Consider the following 24108-nt stretch of genomic DNA (forward strand, 5'->3'; position numbering starts at 1 on the left):
TGAAATGCATTTATAATTTACCTAGTGCTTAGATTTGCTCAAAATTGTTATTAGGGCCTTACTGAAGTCGGATGTTGAATTATTTCCTGTTCATTCTATCTAAAGTGGGACTGACTCTTTCCAGGTGAAGCATTAGAACAATCACTCCGCCATTTGGGCCTTGTACGACTTGATGGGATAAGTGTCCAGGATGGTGTTCGTTTACTCCTTCCAGATGTCCTTGTTGTGCTTTTATCATTTGCTACTCATCTTGTTTTCACCAAACTGCCTGAGCCGTCCAATTCTGCAGTGGGATCCAGAACTGATAATTCCTCCCCTGCAGAAGGAGCCATCTTTGGGCCAAGGTTCATTCATTTTTTAGGAGCTTTAGGTGAGTCCTTGTGTCATGACTAGGTGATTACTGTATCAAATGAATTCATTTTAAAAATACACTTCATCGAGAAAGTGCCAACCAGCCAGTTTTTGCCAAATTGAATGAGGAAACTTTCTCAGCTATAACTCACCTCCTCTACACCTCCATCTAAACTATACCTGGACATAGAAATACAGAAATTATGAATGAATGTGTAGAAATACTTTTTAAAACATCAGCTGATATTTTGTAAATGCTCTAAAAATGAAAAATCTTCCCTGAAACCAAAACCAATGCTTATAATTTGACTTCTGATGCTTCAGGTTTTCTCACATGGCCAATACATTTTTCTTATATGACAATTAAAGAAAATTAAGATATGGTGTGGGCCATAACCAGAGTGAAATTCGACTGAAAATTGATGGAGAATCAAAAAGCATGTTAGGAAAAAATGTAATTATAGAAGTGTATTAGATACATCAGCTTAAAAGATATATGAAAGTGTGACTTTGTCCTTGTTTGTCATGCATTTATATCTATGACATCACATTCCCCTAAAATATTGTATATGTGCCTCTTTCCAGTGGTATAAATTAAAGGTAGACACCTTCGCATTCCTTAAAGGTACTCCTCTTTCGTAAGCTTGCAATAAAATGGAAACATGTGCTGACTTACTTTATATAAATTTTTGTGAATGCATGTAAAAATATCAGTGTAAAAATTTACTGCATATTGACCACTAACTACTGAATTCTTCAAAATTTAAAAGAAAATCCCTCCTCTGATTGAAGCTTGGCATTTTGGCTGGTGATATTTCATTCCTTTAAATTTGCAAAATGTTATTTCACGGCTTCATGATTTATTTTATCACTGAGAAAATTAATCTTGAGGACCAGAAAAATACCAGGATTTAGCTATTGAGATTTGATAGGCTTTCCAGGTTGGATTTGCAGTTGAACAGTGTCTGGACTAGATTTCTTCAGGGCTTCAGGTCCTGATTTTTAGGTAATGGAAACATACATGTTACAATTATTTCAATCTATTTTCTCTGTTTTTAGGTAAATATATAGTCCTGGCAGCAATGTGCCTGGCTGGTGCAGCACGGCCCTCGGTGCCCGGGGCAGTCTACTATGTTTCATTCATATTCTGGGCCACCTGGTGGGCCTGGCAGAGGAATCTGGGGAAGGCCTTTGCACGTACTTGCCAGGTGGCCCTTGCACCATTAGTTGCGGTTCACATATTGGTCCTCTTTGCATATCAAGCACAATGGCCTCAAGAGTTCTTTCCCCCTGATCATCAAATTGCAAGGTATATAACTGGTAATTACAAGTGTATGGACTGATTTAAATGTTAGTAGCTTAATAAGCCACAGCAGTAACGTAATTAATGAGAAAAGACATCCCACCCCAAAATATCAGGTTTTTATGGAAGGTTTAACTCAATCGCTCTTAAGCTATGACATATTATTATACTTTGTGCAAAAGAGACACAGTCATGATGTAGGCAAAATAATAAATTTGTAATTTTTCACAAATATCTATTTTGTACAATACATTTCAATGCTCATGTATCATTCTTAGGTGCGTGCAAGTTGAAAAGTTCATGGTGTGGTATATATATATTGCAGAATTTGGGTGGGAAGGTACTGCTGAGATGAGTTCAGAGGGATTGAAGGTAGCGTGGGTAGGGATGGTGTCCATATTTGTTTGGCGACCGCTCTTATCGAAGGTATGGAAGGTGAGAGCCAGGGGGGGAGAATGGTTGACATAAGTTGGCATTTTTAATTTTCCGTGTCTTATTTTGCTGTGGCATTTCCAGTTGTTCCAACACATCGTATATTTGACCTTTTGTTTCATAATGTAATATTTCAGGAATAATCTTTGTTGAAAGTGAGGAATCTGTTAGATGTCTTACTAAAAGTGATAAAGATACATCCGACCTTCACTTCTGGTTAATGTTCTTTGGCTCTAATATGTGAAACTTCTTCTTGTTTGACCTATATAAAAGACTCCACAGGTATAATGTTAATGTTACTAAAAATGCTTAGTTATTATTAAAAATGCTTATTATTAATGGTTTGTGGTCAGCATCCCCTTTCTTCCAGTGGTTTATATTTTGGATCTCCGGCTAATAAACTTGCATGTGGAATTTACGAAATTTAAGTAAATATGCTTCCAAGTACAGTATACACAATTCAAAAGTTTTAGGATCTTCACTATCCACTCTCTCTGCCCCCTACAGATCTAAGTAATATAATTCAATATTGCAAACTTATAAGCATCAGGGCCTGTAGAACAAGCTTAAAAAGTAATATAAGATGAAACATTGAACTCCATGGCCAATCTAGTGCTTTTAACGAAAGGGTTTTCTTGTTAAAAGTGTTGACTAGAAAATTTTTTATACTTATTATCAAAAATGTTATAAAAAGATGGATTAACTATCAATGGGTTCACCAATCTCACCTTTGCCAGCAGAAATTTTTATGAATGACCTTGAAGGAAAGATTTTTTACTACGATGATGTTTTTGTAAAAAACTTTTTTTGTGTTTCTGCACTGATGCTATTTTATCTTGTTGGTCAGGCATTGACCACCAATTGGACGACTTCATTTCATTCATCAATAGTATATATAAAAATTCCTGATGCACATTGATTTATGTTTTCCCTGCTTAAAACCAATAGTAATGGTTATTTAGTTTAGTTGCAGTTTGTAATGTATTTGAACTAATGTTGAACTAAAACAGTTTTAGTTGGGAGAGCAATTTCAAGATTGAAGGGCATATATATTCACTCTCTTTGGTTTATTTTCAGACTGATGGGTTTAACGGCTCTGTTGACTACAAGTTGTGATGATCCTCGGTCTGTAACACTTTCGAAAGACTTGGAGTGGTCATCTTTTGCCAACCCATTCTTGTTATTGCTGCTCTACTTTTCATTAGTTTTTGAATCACAGATACTTCTTTCATCTCCATCATCTCTTCATGTAAGTATTGTCGCTTAATCCATTTTGGGATTTTTTTTACATTGGAAGGAATAATCTAAAATTTTTACCTTCAATTGATAACATTTTTCCGTTAATGAATAGCATTTTGGAAGTAGAAACAAAATTTCATCTTCTTAATAATTAATGATATGGTCTCCATGCTACTAAAGTTTTTTGTAGTTTTGGCTTAGTAAAAATTAATTTTAATGATGATTTTTTTCTTTTATTAACCCAGAATGAATTTTATAAATTGGTCTTTTGTAAATATTCCACTTTCATATGAGAGTGACTTAACTTGAACCCACTAATAATTAATATTTTTCTTTCAATATGGAATGTTCCAAACTAACTTTTCATGGCAATTTTTGATTTTATGTCTGTTGGTTACTGCTTTTTTTTCAGAGTATTTATTTTTGGTTTTGTAAACATGTAGATATAGGGGTGAGTGAAATCTCAAATCATCTTTATCAAAAATACAATGCTGATAACTGTCATCAGGGTCAAACTGATGCTCTTAAGAATGCGTTTTAAGCTTAGAGATAAGAAGATTTTTGATCCTATACAGAAATAAATTATTTTCCAGAGGAAGTACAGGTTGATTTTTAAGAGGCTCTCTCTTTTGTATTTTGTTGGTGTAATTAAATATTTGCATTGTTTAAGTACACATTATTAGCTGTATTAGTAAAAAGTGACTTTAAGTATTTTTTTAATTAATGTAAAAGTAACAACTTTTAATGTTATGGGATACCATTGAATAATGGCTGAAGCGTTCAGTGATGACATGGGTGCACACAGCTTCAGGACTTTGCCACAGTCCAGTGCTGTAAACACCAAAAAGCTTCAAATTGCTCAATACTCTGCACTTTATTACCAAGATGCCTCTCTGTTCTTTATAATTCAATTCCTGTAATAAATTTGAAGGTGTGTTTTAAAAATGGTAGATTTTCCCTTGTGGTTTTGCACAGCTTGACATAAATCCTCATGATATTCTAATAGTGTAATTCTAGAATTATTGCATCTCAAATTTCATTTCCTTGATCTTTCTCTCACCTCATATCACAGTACTTTTAACATCATGCAGTCTCTATAAAACTTTCAAATGAAATCACCGTAGATCATCACTCAATCATAAGAATGGCTCACTTGATTTTCACCATACCTCCATATAGTGCTTAATGTTCAGAACTCATCTTACAAATATTAGTTTATCACCTATCACCACAAGTTTTGAGTTTATAACAGTTATTTGTTTCAGGTTGCAATAGATAAAACATGGCCAGATGTAATGTATTACTTTGAGAGGTTTAAAGGGTTTAAACCCATTTTCTTAAGGGTTTGCTGGCTCATGGAAATTAGTCTTTGATAACTAATGATGTTATCAGTGCATATTAGTGGCTTTTTACTCAAATGGCTAACAAAAACAAAACATTATGTTAATAAACATCTGTGGTGCTTCAGAGTTATATTATTTTATACAGACACATGCCATTCTATTCAGCAAAATGTCGTGGCTGCCATTTCATCATTGAGTCTGCAAGCATTTCATGTCAGGCAACAATTGTTTGAAATTATTTATGTGAAAAATGAACAAATTTATGGGAACATCTCACAATACATAGTCATTGAACACATTTCCCAACAGAATTTCATCAAATCTATATCACAGCTTGTAATGAGCATGGTATAAAAAACCTGAAATAATTAGTTTTAATTGAAAATTTCCCAAAAAAATTAAATATACATATAATCACATTAGATGATCATGAGTGTCATTCAGAATGTGCTAATGGGCCAGGAAATAATGCACAGTATCACAAGCAAATGGGTTAAGCTCTTCCGTGTCATTTCGTGAATGAATTTGCACCATTCCAAGGAAAAATGTAAAAAATATGTTTACATCATCATGCATTATTCTATATATGATATGATTTATGTACATTTAACATAATTGGTACTCTAGTGGGTAGAGCACTGGGGTACTGACTAGAGGCCCTGGGTTCGATTCCAGGTGATGCCTCTAGTCACCGTCATCATCATGTGTGAGATATTTTGGGTGCCAGTTCTTCCTGGGAACCACAGGGAAAAGAACTGGCACCCCCTTATCACCCTGATGTGTGAATTTCACTGGCCATTGGGCATTGTACTAGGTGAGCTCTACCCTCACTTTTCAAACCAACCTTCAGGCTGATAACTGTGGTTGTTTTTTTTTAACATAATGGCTGAAGTGTATTATATAATTCTTGGAATTGTGGTTTTGTATGTTGTACAACCCTGAAGGGAAAGTACATAAGTGGTTAAAATCACTCTGGCTTGGCTGTAGTTGAAAGTAATTTAGCTAGTATTACCAGACTGGTGCAAATTGGCATATTGGATTTATTTTATTGAAACTCAATAGAAGTGTTATTAAAATTTCATACATTATCCACATCATTAGCACACATTAATCCTTTACATTTGGATATTTTGTACGTATGTAATATATGAAATAGAGTTTTTTTTAAAAAAAGAAGTGGTTTATCAGAAGTTCTCTTAATAGAAAAGTGTTATTAGGCTTACATATTAAACTTTAATGTGTTTATTTTTCAGCAGTGATATTTTTTTAATGTTCTCTTAAATTAAGTCCAGGTTTGAAATATAAATGTCTTCTCTTTTCTTCTGGAAAAACTTCTTTTAGAACATACCACACATTCTTAATGTTTTGTTGAGTTATGATAAGGTGAAGTTTACCATCTAAGCATTGTTCTGTCTCTTAATAATGTTGGGAATTTCCTGGGAGTTTTTGCGATATGTGAAATTTTCAACAATCATAAATATAATACATTTGATAGGGTAATGAGGATTTTCCTCATTACCCTATCAAAGGAAAGGAAAGGAAACTCCTCCAAGAACTTTTTTCTCCACTTTCACATCCTTCCTTGGCTTGTTGTGATTACACTTTCTGTAGCACATTGTTTATGATGACCGCTTGGATTACATGAAAATATTTGCTGATAACCTTTTCAGAGTGAGACCTAGGTAACTACTTTTTCCTTGGGTGTGCGTACATTATCCATCAATTTCAACAATAGAGCATTGAATAAATAAAGTCTCACAATCAGTTCACATTTATGCTAGATATATTCGTTAGTGCACTAACAGGTGTTGAATCTCAATGTTGACTCTCTCTCTCTATTTCTTTATATCCATCTTTTCACATTCTTTATAAAATCTTTGAACATACTCATAAAAAAATTGCCCTATCAAGGGCATTTCCATGCTATATCATCTAATTTAGTCACATGACTGGTGAAAGCTGTGTTCCACTGACTAATTGGCTTAATGTTGTGGTGTAGGATACTAATCTCTGAAGAAGGCAAACATCTACCTAATTCCTAATTGCAAGATAGTGGTGTTATCATTTCTCAGCCACCAATATTACATGAACAATTTAATATGAAAGATTTTAACTGTATGCTGAATTATAATGATAATGAAAAATTTGGTTGTTGTATAGATTATCTTAAGTGCTGTATGGATACAATTTTTGAAACTAATCTTTGTGAAACCCTTTTGGAGTTGTTGGTTGTAAAGTGCGGACAGTCTCGGGTGTACTGTACTCATTTGGGTCGGCTCATTTTTCTTCAAGGTTTCCTTTTTTCCTTTGTGCATTTTCTTTTTTGTGCTTTTATTCAACTTTTTTTGGGTGGAATAAAGACAGAAGGTCTAGCTCAATGAAATGGTCCATAAATATGTTCATCTGTGAAAATGTGGGTTTGTGAAGTAGAAATTCTGCTGTATTCTGTACAAAAAATATGATCTGAACTTCTGTTGTTTGGTGAATTAATCAAATTCAAACAATCTAAATGTCTAAAGGCCATTTTTGGAGATTGTGATATGTTATATGATAATACATTTCTGATCTTTCACACCTGGGATTGACCGCTTCAAGTTTCCATCAGAGGACTTAGGTTTACTGATGTGGACCTGATGTCAAGCAGTTTTCTTGTACAGAATCCAGCATTCACAGTTTAAAGTGAGGAAGATTCCCCAGTTTTATACCCCAGTGTTTTACAGGCAACTTTCATTCAAGTACAATTGAACTCCCAGAAAAAAATGTGTACTATAGATATTGCAGGATCAGTCCCAAAAATAAGTATAATGACTTTTTCCTGCCAATGCGGATGGCTAGGGTAGGGTGATTTGTGGCAGGGAAGGTGGTGGGAGGGTATTGGGAAAGCAATTGAACCCACATCAGCTGTCTGCCGGCCATCACAGGGAATATATATCGAGTCTGAAGCAAAATTAAATTTTTCCAATATAAATTACAAAAATAAAAATGTTAATATCACCTTTAATTGAACAATCCTCATATACTCATATTCAGTGACAGAGTATGCCTATGTGATGCTGAGACATTCTGCTTAATGTCAGGCTTGCATCATTGACCTTGATGAAGCCCTTTGACAGATAATTTAAATATTTGATTCCAGATATAAAAGATCAGTAAGTTATTATGGAATGAAATACATTCCTCCTTTTGTTTATATAAGTACGTCATATTTCACATATATTTAACCGAATTTGTGTGTGGGATTTGTAAATCATATGATCTTAATCTTCAGATAAGAAATGATGAATGCAAGAATTATTGTAATGCAGTATCAGCAGGATTTTTTTATTTGACAGTTCCTTAAAAATTATTAAATCCATAATACCTTTTAATAGGTAGGATTGTATTATGGTCTGTACCCCTCCAAGTGAATGCCTACCAGAATATTTGATGTGTAATAATTACTGATGGTTTGCATAGTTAATGTAATTGCAATTACAAGTAAGGATATGCATTTTTGAGTCTCCAATTTTTTGACAAAACATCGATTAAAAACAAATATTGAGAAATATATGAAAAATAAGCCTTGGTTTAACAATGTTTTCTTAAGACCAAAATAGTTTTTCTTCTTTTTGGTAATTCTGGTGAGATTGAATGACAGTTGTTCATCAAGTTCACTTGTTATACAGCATGACATCCTGATAAATTGTAAGTTTCCATTAAAATCAATTCTCAAGTCCTCAAGTATTGAATTGTTTAATGCAAGAACAGATAAAATATGTACTCAGACTTTTTGTTTAAAAACATTTGCAACCTATGAAGTAAACATTAATTATTTCCTTCCAAACATTATCCTTATAATGTATGTATCCTGATGTGCTTTCTTCTTTTTGAGGCATTGCTGTGTGGGTAGTTCAATAATAGTAGAAAATTCAAGAGATGGTACTTGTATCTATTAAAGTTTGCTTTTAGTAAACCTCATATCTCTCCAGACTACTGTTAAAGTTTCAGTTATATCCATCATGTAGTTTCACTTTAATATTCAATTGAAGCAGCAAACTTTTTTTATTTAGAGGAATGAAGAGAAGAGTTTGGTGTGTTGTATTTAAAAGGCTTAATACATAAAGAGATCCTAACTGAGTTTGATGAAGTTCATATCATGGCACATCTGATCTTGTGTTTGCAACTGTGTACAGTTGGGTGACTGAGTTTAAATGTGGCTTTACATCCACAAATGATGAACATCATTCAGGACATCCAGTGGAAGTGACTTCCACTGAAAAGATTGACAAAATCCATAATATGGTTTTCAGCAATAAATGAATTGGCGAATGAAAAGTTTGTGAAATAGTTGAGGCCACAGGCATACCGCAAGGTATAGTGTTTTCAGTTAAGCATGAAAAATTGTGTTTGTAAACATTCTGGGTGCCTAATTTGCTCTCAGTAGAGAATAAATGAAATTGTGCGTCAGAGGCTAGTTTTGTTGCAACCTAACAAGTTTTTGCATTGATACATAACTGTGTATGATACATGAATACACTACTGTTGTCCAGAGACAAAGGAATGGAAACGGTGGATTTCTAAAGGTCAACCAGCTCTGAAGAAGGCAAATATGGCGAAATTGGAGATGACTAGGTGATGGCCGATGGACTATGGTGATATTTTGGGATGCACCTGGAATCATCTGCTTCAGTTACTTACACAAGGACAAACTATAAATGATGACCAATATGCATTGTTATTGCGTTGGTTGAGTTAAGAAATCTAGAAAAAACATCAATTGGCAAAGAAAAATTTCTCTGCCATAAAGACAATGCACAGGTGCATTGTCTGTGAAGTATCAGTGGTGAAAATCATGGAATTAAAGTTTGAATTATTACAATGCCCACGGTATTCACCAGATTTTGGGCCCAGTGCCTTTGTTTTGTTTTCAAAGTTGAAAAAATGGTGTGGTGGAAAATAACAGACGAAACAACGGCAGACCAAGAGGTCATCGCCAATAAAGATACTTATATTGAGGACCTTCAAAAATCATACGACGACTTAAAAAAGTTGAAGAAATGCTGGGAAATGTGTCAAGTTAAAAAAAATTATGTCAAAAAAGAAAAAACCTACCGAGAATAATTATATTATATTTTTTCTAAGGACCTATTGTATGGCCCATGTAGTGATCTTCTATGGAGAGATCTCTGAGGTATTTAGCCATAGCCATATTGGTCTTTTAACCAGCATTATCCCTTGTATGTAATCTCAGTTTTTCTTTGCGGGATGGAGGGAAAAGGCAAAGGAGAAGGGCCTGGAGGATAGGGCAAATGAAGTAGTGTAAGAATATATTCCTTGGTGAAGAATTCCTGGGTGAAATTTTTCAACAAAGAATTGCCGTGGTTGATGGGTCATTTGAAGCAATGGAAAAATCAAATTATTGTTTTATTTCTCCTGTTACTGTAATTATCTTCCTATAATTTCAGCTTGTTTTTAAAAATGATGATTATTGAATATAGTGTTACTAACATCATGGCAAGATCTTCAGTTAATACTTTTAGGCACCAATAAACATTTGAAATGAGTGACATGTTTTGGAATGCTAATTAATGAGCGCACTGAATTTTTGACATGCTTCAAAAACTGTTTCTTCATTATGGGCTGGATTATGTTCATGTTTGAAGACTTCTCAGCCCTGTTTGAATTGCTTTACTCTGTGGTAAAAATATGCCTGAGGAAAGCGACATGTAGTATCAGTGGCAGTTGTCAACATATGCAGTCAATGTTCTTCCATTGGATTGAACGTGCTTCCCTATGAATGTGACACGCATGAGGACAACTTTGAACAATTACTGTTCACTTATTGTTTGGTGTATGGGGAAGTCACTCCAAGTAATCATGTAGCTTCTCCTCCCCCTCGGCCAACTAACAATCTCCACTCGATATCTGAAGTGGTTCTGAGAAGGGAGTTCTGTTCAAAGCACTTGTTGGTCATCCATCATGTGAATGTGAACTATTTTCTCCCTATTGAATTTGACTTGTGAGTGGTAATTTCGTATGCATCCATATTGGTTATTTTAAAACATTGTAACTCTAAGAGAAGAAGGTTAAAAAAATAATACTCTGACCCACTTTGTGCTGTAGCTATGTAATATAAATATTCAATGAGGAATAATATATTGATAAAGGATAGCTTTTGTATTCTCTAAAGGTGCTAAGGTAGGCCATGGCTATTGAAATAGCTTTTGAATGCCAAATTTTGAAGACAAGAAGTTGAAGATAAAGATAATAGAGTTACGTGAAAGATTCTGATAAAACTTTATTCTAGTCACTTCAAGATATTCAATGTCTGTTTTTTTTTGAAACCACTCATCAGAAGAGCATATTGATTAAGTATTAAAGATATGGTAAGAACCTGACCTGGTTTGCAGTCACACACATTCTTTGAAAATGTCAATACCTGGAAAAAATACCTAGATTTGAGCCTCCTTGAAAAATATGGGATTTCTCATTGACTTTTAGAAATTTTAGCTTCCCTCCTTAATTTTTTGTTGTTTTGTATACAGCACTGAAAAATGCCAGCAGTCAACATAGAAAACACAATGTTAGTAAATCATTTAACATTTGAAGAGGTAACCAATCAGAAAATTTTGCATTTCAGAAATGAATTTTAGGCTGTGAGCAGGGTCATCATGGAATCATCATCGGACATTGTACCATATAGAAATTGTATTTTTGATTGCATACAAAGTGATCAAGCATATATTGCAAACATGTTATTTTGTTTTCCAATGTATCCATTCCATTAAAGACCCTGTTTTTGGTGAAAAATACTGCCTTGATAAAACTTTATTCTTTTTTTTTTACTTTATTTTTACTTTATTTTTATGAACTCATAAAAATATTGCAAGGATCATTTTAGTCATTGAATTTGTAAAGAATAAGTTTTCAGGTGATGAAAATGTCATCAGACAATCATTGGCGTGATTAACTAGTGAAAAGTCCTAATTCTGCATTACTTTTATTCACATTAAGCTTTAACTTCCATGAACCCCCTCTCCCTCTACAAAAATTTTAATTAATATAGGCATTTCACTCTTCATGGGGCAAACTTGAATTCTGCCTAAGTTAGCAAGCCCAATGGAGTGACTATTTGTCATGTAAAAGATAGTTGTATTGGCCCTTATTGCTTCTCTTTTATTTTAAGTAGTGCTATACCATTGACGTAATAATGATACAATAATGTTAACACATTGAGTTTATGAGTGTGCTATCAGTTAAGACTGTAACTTGTGGTAGAGGTGTGAATGGGGTTTCCATGCATCTATATCATGTTTGCATATTGAATTTTGCTTAGCACTCATGAATATCCCCATTGCAAAAATGTGTACAATTTGTATGGGAAGGAAGAGGGGCAGCCGGAATCCACGTTAGCCCGAGGCGAACACTAGTTTGGTCCTGTCTTTTTTGAAGCAATTCTGTAATAATTAAATATACATTCATTCTAATAATATCAATGTGATTTACAATGTTAGTTTTAAGCATTTATTCTTGCATTTTTCCAATTTGAAGCCCTAAATGTATTTTTCATATGATAAGATGCAACTAATAATGCCTTCATAATTAGTTGAATCTTAAGATAAAGTGAATGTTGGTGGGTAGTTGTTGGTGTGCAATTTAGTTAACGTGTGTGATGCTTGGCTGCATTAGAAAAGTTAACCCATATTTGTTGTCCTTTGAATTAATTTTTAAAATGGCTCAAATTATAATTTATTTGTCTTTGTTGTCATCTTCTAAGTTTCTTTTAAATTTATTTAATTGGAACTATGAGTTGCTATCATCAGACGATCATGAAAAATCATGAAAAATCATGAAAAATGGGTATGTTGCTATGTATCTTTATGGCATTAATTTTATTAGATTACTTTCTATATGCACCAGAATTCAGAATGCGAAAAGGAAAGTCTAAAGTCAACTTGTTCTGGGATAGTTGCCACCCAGTAAAACTAAATTGTGTCATGAAAATTTTTTGATCTCTCTAATTAGAGCAAACATTTGTGCTCTACTAAACAGGCAAATATTTTTTGGGTGGACTAAAATTTAAGGAATTATAATTATCTTCTTTTCTCTTAACTATTTATTATTTTTATTAAAATATTTTGTCAACCATTTTCCGTTTTAAAAATGGAAATTTTTGAGGAAGGTAAAGGAATTATAGCTCCACCTATATTAATGCATATATTATTCACTGTTGAGAAATATATGGCATGAATTTTTGCATCAAAAGCTTGAAATTACTGAACAAATTCACAAGCAATTTAAGAGTAAATGGATGATAAAATGTAAACATTTATATTTTTAGATTGTCCCCATTAGAAATCATCCCTTAATAAAATATTATTAGCATGTGATAAATTGCAGTTGAATTTTAAGAATTGCAGTGGTAACAATTGTATAAATTTTATTTTGGAAAAGTTTAATTTTTCACACATACACTCCTCGTGCTTGCTTACATAGCATATTGAAAATCCTTGTTTGTATGAGTGGATTAGTCATGATATTTACAATGATACTTATTTCATTAAACTATTTTAAAACAAGTTTTTCATTTTGTTAATGCTTATAAAATAAATGTAAATGTTTAAACAATAAATATGACATTCATTGGTGTTACGGTAAATATTCCTGCTTTTATTGATTTTTAAGATATGTTTTATTTTAAGGTTGAGAAGTGTTTTTGGAAAATGAGGTAATCAAAGTCAAGTTACTCAACTAGTTTGGCTGTCATTTGTCTATCTTGATTCAGACTTTATGGTTACATCCCCAGGTGCTACTTATTGAGTGTTGTTGTGTTGCTTTTAATAATCTCCATGGTTTGGGTAATTGAAGATTTAATGTCTATCACTGGTGTTGTGTAACATGTAGCATTGGCCTCACAGGGGGGGAACGATGGGGTTCTCCCAACGCTATCTCCTCCACAAAGGGGCCAAGTGAGCTGGAATGGGGCTGTGAGGGGTGGGGTGGGAGCTGCGGCTTCCCTGCCCCCCTCATCCCCACCTCGGTCCTCTCACCCCAATCCTTCATCTGGACTTTCACGTAGGCGGACGATACCATGGTCTCGTGCTGCTTCAATAAGGGTTCGAGTATGTTCGATTATCTTGGTTGATCTCAATTATTTTTATCCATTTCAATGGATTATTGCACTATTTTATCTTCTCAACTGTTTTATAATGGATTAGCTTCTTCCCACAAAAGTGTGGTGAATTAGTTGTGAATGCAAAAGTGATTGAAATCCCACAAATGTTTAAAAAGTATTTTGAGTTGAGAATATTTCAACTCATAAATACTTGTCATATATTCCTATGAGAATAGTAAATTAAGGGGGAAACCACTTTCTAGACAGCACCACATTGGAGATCTTCCAAAGAATATGAAAAAAACAGTTGAGCCACTGATTATTTGTCTCTTCATTTGATTCCTTCTTAAATGTTTATTTGTCTTACCTTTAAGTATGTTAGCTTTTTCCTATAAGTGTTATCAAGCTTCTATTTATTTATGATTTGTTTTTGTTCTCCCTTTGTTTATCTTCTTGCAAACCCAAACTGCATTACAGTCCAAGCCTCCCTTGTGTTGATGTTGGCACATAGTTCATGTTGTTGGAAAGTTTTGTTGCACTTTCCATATATTGTTTGTGCACAGGGTCATATACATCTGCTACATTTGTAGAGAGAGTTAAGATGTTTGTACAAAATTGCATATGTTCCTTGTTGCTTCTGAAATCACAGTTTGTTTTAAATGACTTTCAATGTTATATATCATGAATTAAACTTATTAATTTTGACTTTGTTACTAAATACAAGTGATCATTCATTTTGGATCAGTCAACTATTTAGTGAAGAAATTTACTTTGATGATACTGTTTTATAAAACAATTACATCCACATGTTTTGTAATGTAAATAATCAAATAATGTACCTAATTAGATGAAATAGTAAGTGTTCATTGTTTATTTCTGCTATCTTGTAGATGTTCAAGAAGAAGAGTTTATGTAAAATAATATGCTTTCCTCTTCTGCTGCACCTATTTTTCCATGTGTTGTAGATTATAGATTATTTTTTGTTTGTGCATTTATATTTGGGGCATCATCATTTTCCATCTCCATTCTTCTCATGGTTACTTCATTTCTACCATTCATAGAAAATCCATCTGTACTTCAGGCTTCATTTATCCTTTACAAAGAATTAGTTGAGCGAGTTATTATCCTTGTGTGTCTTATGAATTTGTGCAGAAGTCAATAGAATGTTTTGCTATTCAAATTTTGTTGCAAACTGCATATTTTTTATATGTATTAAAGGGAAGGCACGTGGTGGAGATAGCTGAACTCAAAAGAGAGGAATTTGGGGAAGATAAAGTTGAGGTAAGAAGGAATCTATTGCAGTGAACTTATGGTAACCTTAGGGAATTATACTATTTGAAGGAGAATTGCTTCATATTTGATGAGTCTGGAAGGTAGATTAAACTAAGGTAGTTCGGGTTGAGGAGAATCCTGCTTGTGAATGATTGCAGTTGGAAGAACAAAAAAATTAGAATTTTTTCTATTACAGTATGTGTAAATAGTAATAGAAATGTGTGTCCAGTAATAGAATATCTTCATAGTTATTGAAGTATATTTTATAGATAAAATATGAAGTAATTATTGTCTTTAGTTGTTAAAAATAGTACTTTAAAATGTTTTAATGTATATAAGTACATTTTTTCTTGGTTTGATAAGTAATGATCATCTGCACGCTTGTATTTTTGACCTCTTTTCTACTTGTGCATGGAAAAATGTAAATTTCTTTGTAAAGCTAATATTTCAAATACTTTATGAAACCAGCATTTGATATCTCTAATCTAATATTGGCTTTGAGTATTACATTTATGTAATGTTCTAGAGTAGATATTCTTTTACGAATAACTCTGCTTCTAATTATATGTATATATATTCTGTGGTAGCATATATATCTGTGTGGTGAAGGTTCCATAAGTTATTATGGATGAAACTCTTTTAGTTTTTATGTACTTCATCATTGATATCTATCTAACCTATATCTACCTATCTATTGTTTGATTTAATTTTGCATTTGTTAGCTATGTTTCATCCCTTTAATTTTTTCTCTGAATTATGGTTGATGACTGTGTATAATATTAAGCTGTTTAATTATTGCATGAAGTACTTGTGCTGTTTTTAATTACAGACATGCACCCTTGCTTTATCTTATTTTCCTATATGGTGGTTGCTTGTATCTATAGATTGAATATCAGGCTGGGACTGACTATGCTCACCTTTGCAGTTGTGATGAGAGCACACCAGTAGGTATTTGTGGCATGCTTGTCATTTTTATTCCTTAAGAGTGTATTCCCACAACCAGTAGCACATAAAAACATTCACATTTGCTTTGGTGATGGTTTGGAATTTCTTTAATTCTCTACAAATAATAATTATTCCTTGGCTCAATCAAGGTCACTTAGATAAATGGTGTCACCTCACTAATATAACAGCATTTCGATCAAATTATGTTAAAAAATCATTATTGAAGTGCTAAATGTATTTTAAAGTTATCATCAATATTATAATTTTCTTGCATCTAATTAGCCCTTAAAATATGCTGTACTTAAGTTTGTTTGATTATTTAAAATTTCACAATAAAGAAAATATGTAGTAATTTTTTCACTTCATTGATTTGGCCTTATTTTTGTAATGCATTTTGTGCGAGTAAACTTGTGAGCACCTTACATATTAGTGTAGCAATCACACGAAAGTAAATGTAACTTCATTGAAGTATTCCCACAGCATGTGATACCTTTTTGATATTGATGCCCTAAAAATATTAATATTTAATTATCCTAAAAAGGAGATAATAGAGGAAGTATTTTCAGGGAGAACCATCCTGTTCAGACAGTGGAAGAGTCTTCATGTCCTACATAAAAATATTCTTAAAATAAAGTAACATGAAAAAAATTGAAAGATTAAAAATTTCATCATAGCTTAAGTACATTTTTAGGCAATTTAAATTTTTGAATAAATTTTTTGCCTTACAGGTAGTATAATTTGACAAAAATATCATAGAAATCATTTTTTGCAAACATGAGGAGTGGATAAGACTAATATTCAGACAAAATGTTAGAATTGGAAGTAAGATATGAAGGCTCTTGCTGTATGTGGAGTCTACTTTTTTCTTTTCATTGTAATTAAATTTTCAGCTACCATTGCAAAGATGTGCTTACTATTGCAATATAATTCACTTCAGTAATGTTTGAACAAATTAGAAATTACTCTGCATTTCTAGATATTTTCTGTAGATTAAAATTTATGAGTAATTGTAATTCAAGTAAACTATATTTTAGACAATTTAAAGCACTTAGCATGAAATTTCATGAGTATTCAAATATAATTTACAGCAAGACTAAATTTCATTTGACTTCCTACTGTTATCAGGTGTCAAAGTATTGATGATGTTCATAACAGTTTCAAAGAATTCACTCTAGCCATCAAAAGCAATTTGCTCTCTGGCAAAGTGTATAATTGTATTGACTTCATTTTTCTTGCACAACTTATGCATATGACAGTTGATGCATACAGGAAGAGTTGGGAGAGTGGGTGGGACTCGAAAGCCCCCAGCATCCAAATACAGTGCTACTGGAGCCTCAATTCGATTGAAAAAAGGAGACACCTCATCTTTGACTCAAGATGCAACAGGCAGTGTGATTTGGGCCCATACAACTGGCCCAGATGGCACTGACCTTGAGATGGATAAAAACCCTGAAGAAATACACATGCAGCAATTTGAAAACGGTAATGTTATTGAAAAATCTTAGGTTTTTGGTCATGTTGATTATAATTTAGGTAATAAATACTTCTTTGGTCTGGGATCTCCGCTGTGGAATATAAGATTCATTAGCATATCTGTTCATAATGCCTGAGAATAAATGCATTTTTCAAAGAAGGCAAGTACAGTGTTGTTCATGCCATTGATTTTTTTACTAGCCAGCATTTCAGCTGAACTTTTTAAAAGTATAATTGACCCTGCTGTGATTGCTTCATATTACTACAAATTCACTTTTTGTTGTACTCCATGAAGGATTTGATGATTTACTCTACGATTGAAAATTCACATAATGAGTTCATGCATCCTTTGAAGTTTTACATCTACAAGGTGTTTTTAGAGTTCTCTCTGTATTTCATGCTAGAAAAATATGCTGTATTGTGTTTAGATTTTTAACCCAATGTTATCTATGAAGTTTAGTCACACACAAGTATTGCTACAATGTTATAAATTTGGTCATACCATAGTGAAGCTTAAAAAGCCGTTCCCTGTCGGCTTTCCTTTCTTGTTAGAATGAGAATTCATATTTTATTCCTAGTTCTAAGTTTCACTTTCTCGCAAACCACATTTCCACCTCAGCCATGTTTCTTTCTTCAATGCCATGCGTTTCTTATGTACAATGACCGGTAAAGGTGGGATTTCACTCACCGGGACGGTTTATACTTGCCCGCTTGGGCAGTCAATGAACTTTTGTTTCGCAATGGTATTGATCATTGCTTGCAAGTTCACATCAGTTTATGAGGTATATGATGAAGCTATAAAACCACTACACACTTAAGAAGAGTGAATGACAACAGCACTATAAGTGGGGTTGCATTTTAGATGGGATATGATATCATTTCATCTTTTTAAGTTGCAAAACAATATAAAATTATTTGTTACTTCTTTAAAATCAATATTTTTTACTCTAATAGTATTTAAAAATTCTATTTGGTTTTAGTGAATAATATTGATTTTAGTGAATTAAAAATGCTTCCCTATTTATATCCTAAGCTTTAAAAAAATCTTAGAATGACGCGATGCCATTTATCTCTCACCAATGATAATGCTCCCTGAATGAAAAGCATGGAATTCTCTTTCAAAGGGACTCGTAAAAGATTCATAATTTAATAACCTTGGATTTCATCACAGGCCATGGAAGGATTTTGTCTTCCATTTCATCAATGTTACAGTCAGTATTACTATTACTATCCTTGTCTTTGTAATATATTTGTTTGAATTTTATTGGCGTGCAATATTTTGGAAACAGCAATGTGCCAGACTGCTCAAGTTCATGTGGAGGTTGTATGTAGTGTCAGGATGGACAATTTCAGGAAGAGGAGTTAGAAGAGATGTTGATTATCACTCATGCTTTGCTCCATGTTATCAGGTTATGTGTGAAGAAATGGTTACTCGTGCAGTGGCATTGGAAGAATTAGAGATAGGAATGGAAGTTAGTGAGGAATTTGTAAAACCAGGATTGTGGATTTTTAAGCTTCAGTTATCCGGCCAGCCAAAGGGTTACCATCAATGCTGAACACAAAAGAAAATCTGCGTGATAGGTATGGGGAGACAATAAATAGAAAAAAACAAAGGTTATATGGCTTTTGAGAAAATGGAAAGCTAAGTTTATCATTAAAATAAGACTGCAAAAATTAGAACAGATGTACCAGTGCCTATCTTAGAAGGGTTTTGGACCAACATGGTCAAAGTATTAGGAACATGAGGATAAGAATGGCATTAGGAAAAAAACTTTCACATGGAGGAGGGAATTGAGTTGAATGAGGATGTTAAGAAAAGACTATTTAAAACTTAAATATGGAGCATGGTTGTTTTGCATCACATACAAACATGGTCATGATGGTGTGCATAGATTGGAGACTTTTGAAATGTGGACATAGAAGTGGTGTGGGAAGGGAGGGGGTTGTTGGAAAAATCCAAAGGAGGTGGGAAAGATGGATGGAGAGCATTTTGATTGGCAATAAGATGTTGAAGACTGTGATAGAGGGGAGAGCATTAGGCAAGAGCGTAAGGGGGAGGAAAAGGATACACACATTGGACAAAATGAAGATAAGCAAATTGTATGTGGAATTGAATAACTGCGTGGGGTGTCAGGTTATGTCTTGTTAGGCAAGACATTGAAATGTAGGCATGTCCAGCCTGTGTCCATCCAAAACCTACCTCATGTAATAGACTACCAAATATAATAATATAATTAACAACCTTTTTCAAGGAAAATTTCAGTTGTTGTGACTCTTGGACCTTGTTTCTCAGTTTAGTCCACCCACTGTTGTCAATTTCTTAAATGGCCAGAAGTTAACTCATGGAAACTATTAGCAGTTGTCTATGCTTTAGTTACAAATCAAAGATTTGCACCTTCAGTGATGATAATAACCAATAAATTCTAATTCTTCTCATGGTATAAAAAAAGGGAAGAATTTGAAATTTCAGTCAAATGCTAGTAATAAAAGTGCATAAAAAAAGAAACAACTTTAAGTCTGATTATTTTTCTAAACAGCTTTAATAATGAAAAATTAATGTAAATTTTAATTTAAGTGAGTTAACTTTCTATTAGACTAACTATAACTTTAATGACTTAGTTTTTTGGTTATCTTTTCCAAGCCTTCTATGTAGGCACACAAATCTTCATGAAAGCTATCAGTTCTAAGAAGTTTATTTTAAACATTCATGCAGTGAAATTGCAAATTCTATTGGTGATTTTACTCCAAATAATTAGTATGACTGAAGTAATTATAAATAATCTTTATTTCAATTCTAATACAAAGAAACTGCAAGAGATGCTACAGCAGTAACTTTTAACGGAATCATCCGCTAATGTGCATTAAACTGCAGCAATTTCAAAGTGTAAAAATCATAAATTCTAAAAAATATGATAATTCTAATAGATGTGTTTTATTTCTTTAATTTTAAAGTCTAATAAATTATACTAGTCTAATTAAAGTTTTGAGAACCATGCATGACTATGAGAACTCTGAGAACAAATATTAACTAGTTATAACTATACGTGATAATAAAAAAATGATAAATTTGGATTTTGCAATTTGAAATTCATGTTACATATTTAAGTTCAAGTTCAGAACTTTCTGTTACAGCTGCCACTGGTATTGAGGACATTGAAATGGAATCCAGCCCCCTGGAACAAATTGTTGATGCAATTATATCAGTTTTCCAAATAATTACTCGCTCATCATACATTGCTACAAATATTATAATGATGGTAAGTTGCTTTATTTTGCATTATCTTATTTTTACGGATATATTGGTTACTATGCAGGCTTTTTTGACTGAGGTTTTATATCTGTGTATATTGGGGATTGTTTTTAGTCAGTGCATGTCAATTAACAGTTACTGTCAATTTTTAAATATTAAATTACATACCCCATCTGGTGCTGTCATCATAGTGATGTTAGTTTTATTTATGGTTGAGAATATTATGAACAACTTCCTCATATTGTCAAATTGAGGTTGATACAGTGTTGTTTATTAATATTAACCTCTTATTGCTTAAGTGCTATATTAATAAATATTATTATGATGAGGATTACAAGCCCTAAGAATGCAATTTCTATCATATATTTTGCAAAAGGCTTGCTTCAGAATGGGGTTTGGTGGAAAGTAGTCAGTCCTAGGTACTTCCTCCTCTTCCTAAGCTGAGTTGACTGTCCAAAAGTAAAAACAGTGGCTAGCAAATTCATGGGTATGCTCTTAATAAGTGGTGACCCAAACTCATGGGTGCTCTGTGGGTCCTTCTATAAGTCCTTATGAAAATATAGAAAAATAAATTATTTTTGGTAGATTTTTAATTTTTCAACATAATCTCCATTTATCTCAATACACTTTCCAGCATTTTTAACCTTTTTAAGCCATTCAAAATGCAGGATTTCAGAAGGCCCTCAACATAGGCATCTGTGTTGGAGATGACTTCCTAATCCAGAATGAATTGTTTTCTGCTGAGCCATTTTTTCAAGTTTGGGAGTAAAATAAAGTCACTCGAAGACTAATCTGGTTACTACAGTCGATTTTGTAATATTTATAACTTATATATATATATATATATATATATATATATAATATATATTATATATATATATTATATATATTATATTATATATATATATAATATATATAATATATTTTATATATATATTATATATATATATATATATATATATATATGAACACAGATTTAGATTTTTAGAATATAGAGACACAAAGAAAGGACACTCAAAATTTGTTATTTGACGTTTCAACAGCACGGCTGTCGTCTTCAGAATGGCGTTCTCGGGGAAGAGCGGAGAGGATGTGCGGGGGAGAGGTGGGGGAAGGAGAGGTAAAGGGACCAATAGGAAATGAACAAGGGGGTGGGGGGGATATGTAGGCAGCCATATGATGCATTCAGTGGGCTTGGTTCAGCCCGGGCGGTTTGAATGATTGGGCCACCCAGATATGCGCCATCTCGCGGGTTCTCACCTCTATTATACTCGCAGATTTGGGAAGGATTTCAATCACCGAAACGGAGAAACAGTCGTCAAAAGATTGATTGTGGGAAGCGGTGTGAGTAGGGATGGGATAATTAAGAAAGGTGGGAGATTTGGTGGAATATCGGTGGTTATTCATACGGAGGGAAAGTGCGGTCGTGCATTCGCCCACGTAGAAGGTGTATATATACATACATATATATATATATATATATATATATACATATACATATATATATTATATTATATATATATATATGTATATATATATATTAACTATAAACTCGTCAGCAGGTTTGCGACAGAAAAGCACCAAATTATCCTCCAAATTAACCACATAACTGTTTATTATTTACTGAGAGCAAACGTGACACCTCCACTATTCATGTCGAATGAAGAGGTCATAGCCAACACATAAACCTATCGTGAGAACCTTCTGAAATTCCAATCTTTGAGCAGCTTGAAAAAAGTTGGAAAAACACTGGAAAAAGGGTGTAAAGTTAAAAGAAGATTATGTTGAAAAATAAAAAAATACCCAATATAATGTTTTTTTTTTATCCCGAGGACTAATAGAAAAACCCACGTAATAGTAATGACCCAACATATTCATCCATTGCTTCACTGCTCAGTACAGTGCAATGTCTCTAATACTTGTGTTAATCCCTTGTGCAAGTCAGCTGAGATATTTTAGTCCTCTGCAGAGCACCACCTATTCATGGCTGAATTCTAGAAAATGAATACTCGTGCATTGTACCCCTAGCTCAGTGTGAGCTGGCAACCATCAATGAAGCAAGCCTAGCACCCAGCACCTTGTAGCAAGCATGAGCTGTTGCCATCTAGCTTCATTGAAAAATGCACTGTGTGAACTGCCGTAAAGTTTATTGCTTAGCTCTTTGTGCTTTTGCTTCCTAATACGTACTGGTTGCATTCTTCCCCTCCTGTTTTTGTTTATCTTTCTAATCATCTTTTCTGTAATCCATGGCTTCCTAATCCTTTCACTATTTTCCATTATAGTTGTTTTTTTTGCAGCTTTCATTATTCATATTCTGAGAAATCTCCACCTTGCTTCTAATGTACCCATCATCCACTGGTCTCATTCAGCAATTATCAATTCCTCCCTGCTGTCTCTTTATTATTGTTTTGTTCAAGTTCATACATTCATTTCCTAGCACTTACTCCCTTTTTAACCTCCTAGATATGACATTACACATTCATGAGCACTAATTGTGATCTTAATCTGTATCCACTCCTGGGGAACTATCTCTGTTCCAAAATTTGTTTCTAACCATAATATAAACCAAATAATGTCTCTATTTCTCCTAGTATTTTCCATGTTTAACCATGGGTATTGTGATTTGTGAACCAGTTGTTAGTCAATAATAAGCCATTTCTCTTGCAAAACTATATTATTTTCTTCTAGTCATTTTTATTTGATTTTTTATTCTGTTCTGATAAATGTTCAATAAGGCATTAGCTCTAGTAGGATTGCTCATAAAAATGTTGCAGAGTTCAAAAAGGTACGAAGATACCACAAAGTGGACAAATCGTAATGCTATCTGTAAACAACATATGGTTTCAAACGAAGGACAGAATTTTGACGGAGATAATGAAATTGAGATATACAGCACAAAATATGGTTTTACAGCTTTATACAGCAATGTCAAGTAAGCATAGAATAAGGATTTATTGGAGAAGTTACATAATGTCATATCCATAACATTATAGTTGACTTTGTTAGATTTACGCTTACACTATGTTTTCACAATCATTTGCATTTTGTAATTAATTGGAATACTGGTAATTTATTTACAATTTAGTATTATGAATATTGTCTTGATTAATCTTCATTTAAATTTTACTTTTGCTGTAACCATTGTTTTAGCTGTTTTTGGAAAATGTTTACTGTGATGATAGCTTGCTGCTCACGGGTAGACTATTGTATAAAGTTTGGGAATGGTATCTATATCAGGGGGATGAGTTATGTATTTGATATAAATATTAGGAGTATCGAATTTTTTGGTTATGAATATCAGATATTGTTGCGGATATTTTTTATGATATTTGGCGTGACAATCCAATTAGCGAGAGAGGGTTTGTGAGTGACTTAATTGATTCATATTAATAATCTGCATTGAACT

General features: G+C 33.2%; 1 protein-coding gene across 1 annotated transcript in view; it reads left to right on the forward strand.

The window, feature by feature from the left end:
- Nucleotides 1–24108, forward strand: part of Piezo (piezo type mechanosensitive ion channel component) — a 175267-nt gene that overhangs the window by 77471 nt on the left and 73688 nt on the right. Inside the window, exons 5-10 of the mRNA XM_071584971.1 lie at nt 125–370; nt 1411–1660; nt 3164–3335; nt 14981–15043; nt 17236–17461; nt 20585–20709. Coding sequence (XP_071441072.1) covers nt 125–370; nt 1411–1660; nt 3164–3335; nt 14981–15043; nt 17236–17461; nt 20585–20709 — 1082 coding nt within the window. The remainder of the gene's footprint in view (nt 1–124; nt 371–1410; nt 1661–3163; nt 3336–14980; nt 15044–17235; nt 17462–20584; nt 20710–24108) is intronic.

The sequence above is a fragment of the Hetaerina americana genome, unplaced genomic scaffold (assembly GCF_022747635.1).
Source record: "Hetaerina americana unplaced genomic scaffold, ioHetAmer1.1.p SCAF_1, whole genome shotgun sequence".
Taxonomy (NCBI): domain Eukaryota; kingdom Metazoa; phylum Arthropoda; class Insecta; order Odonata; family Calopterygidae; genus Hetaerina; species Hetaerina americana.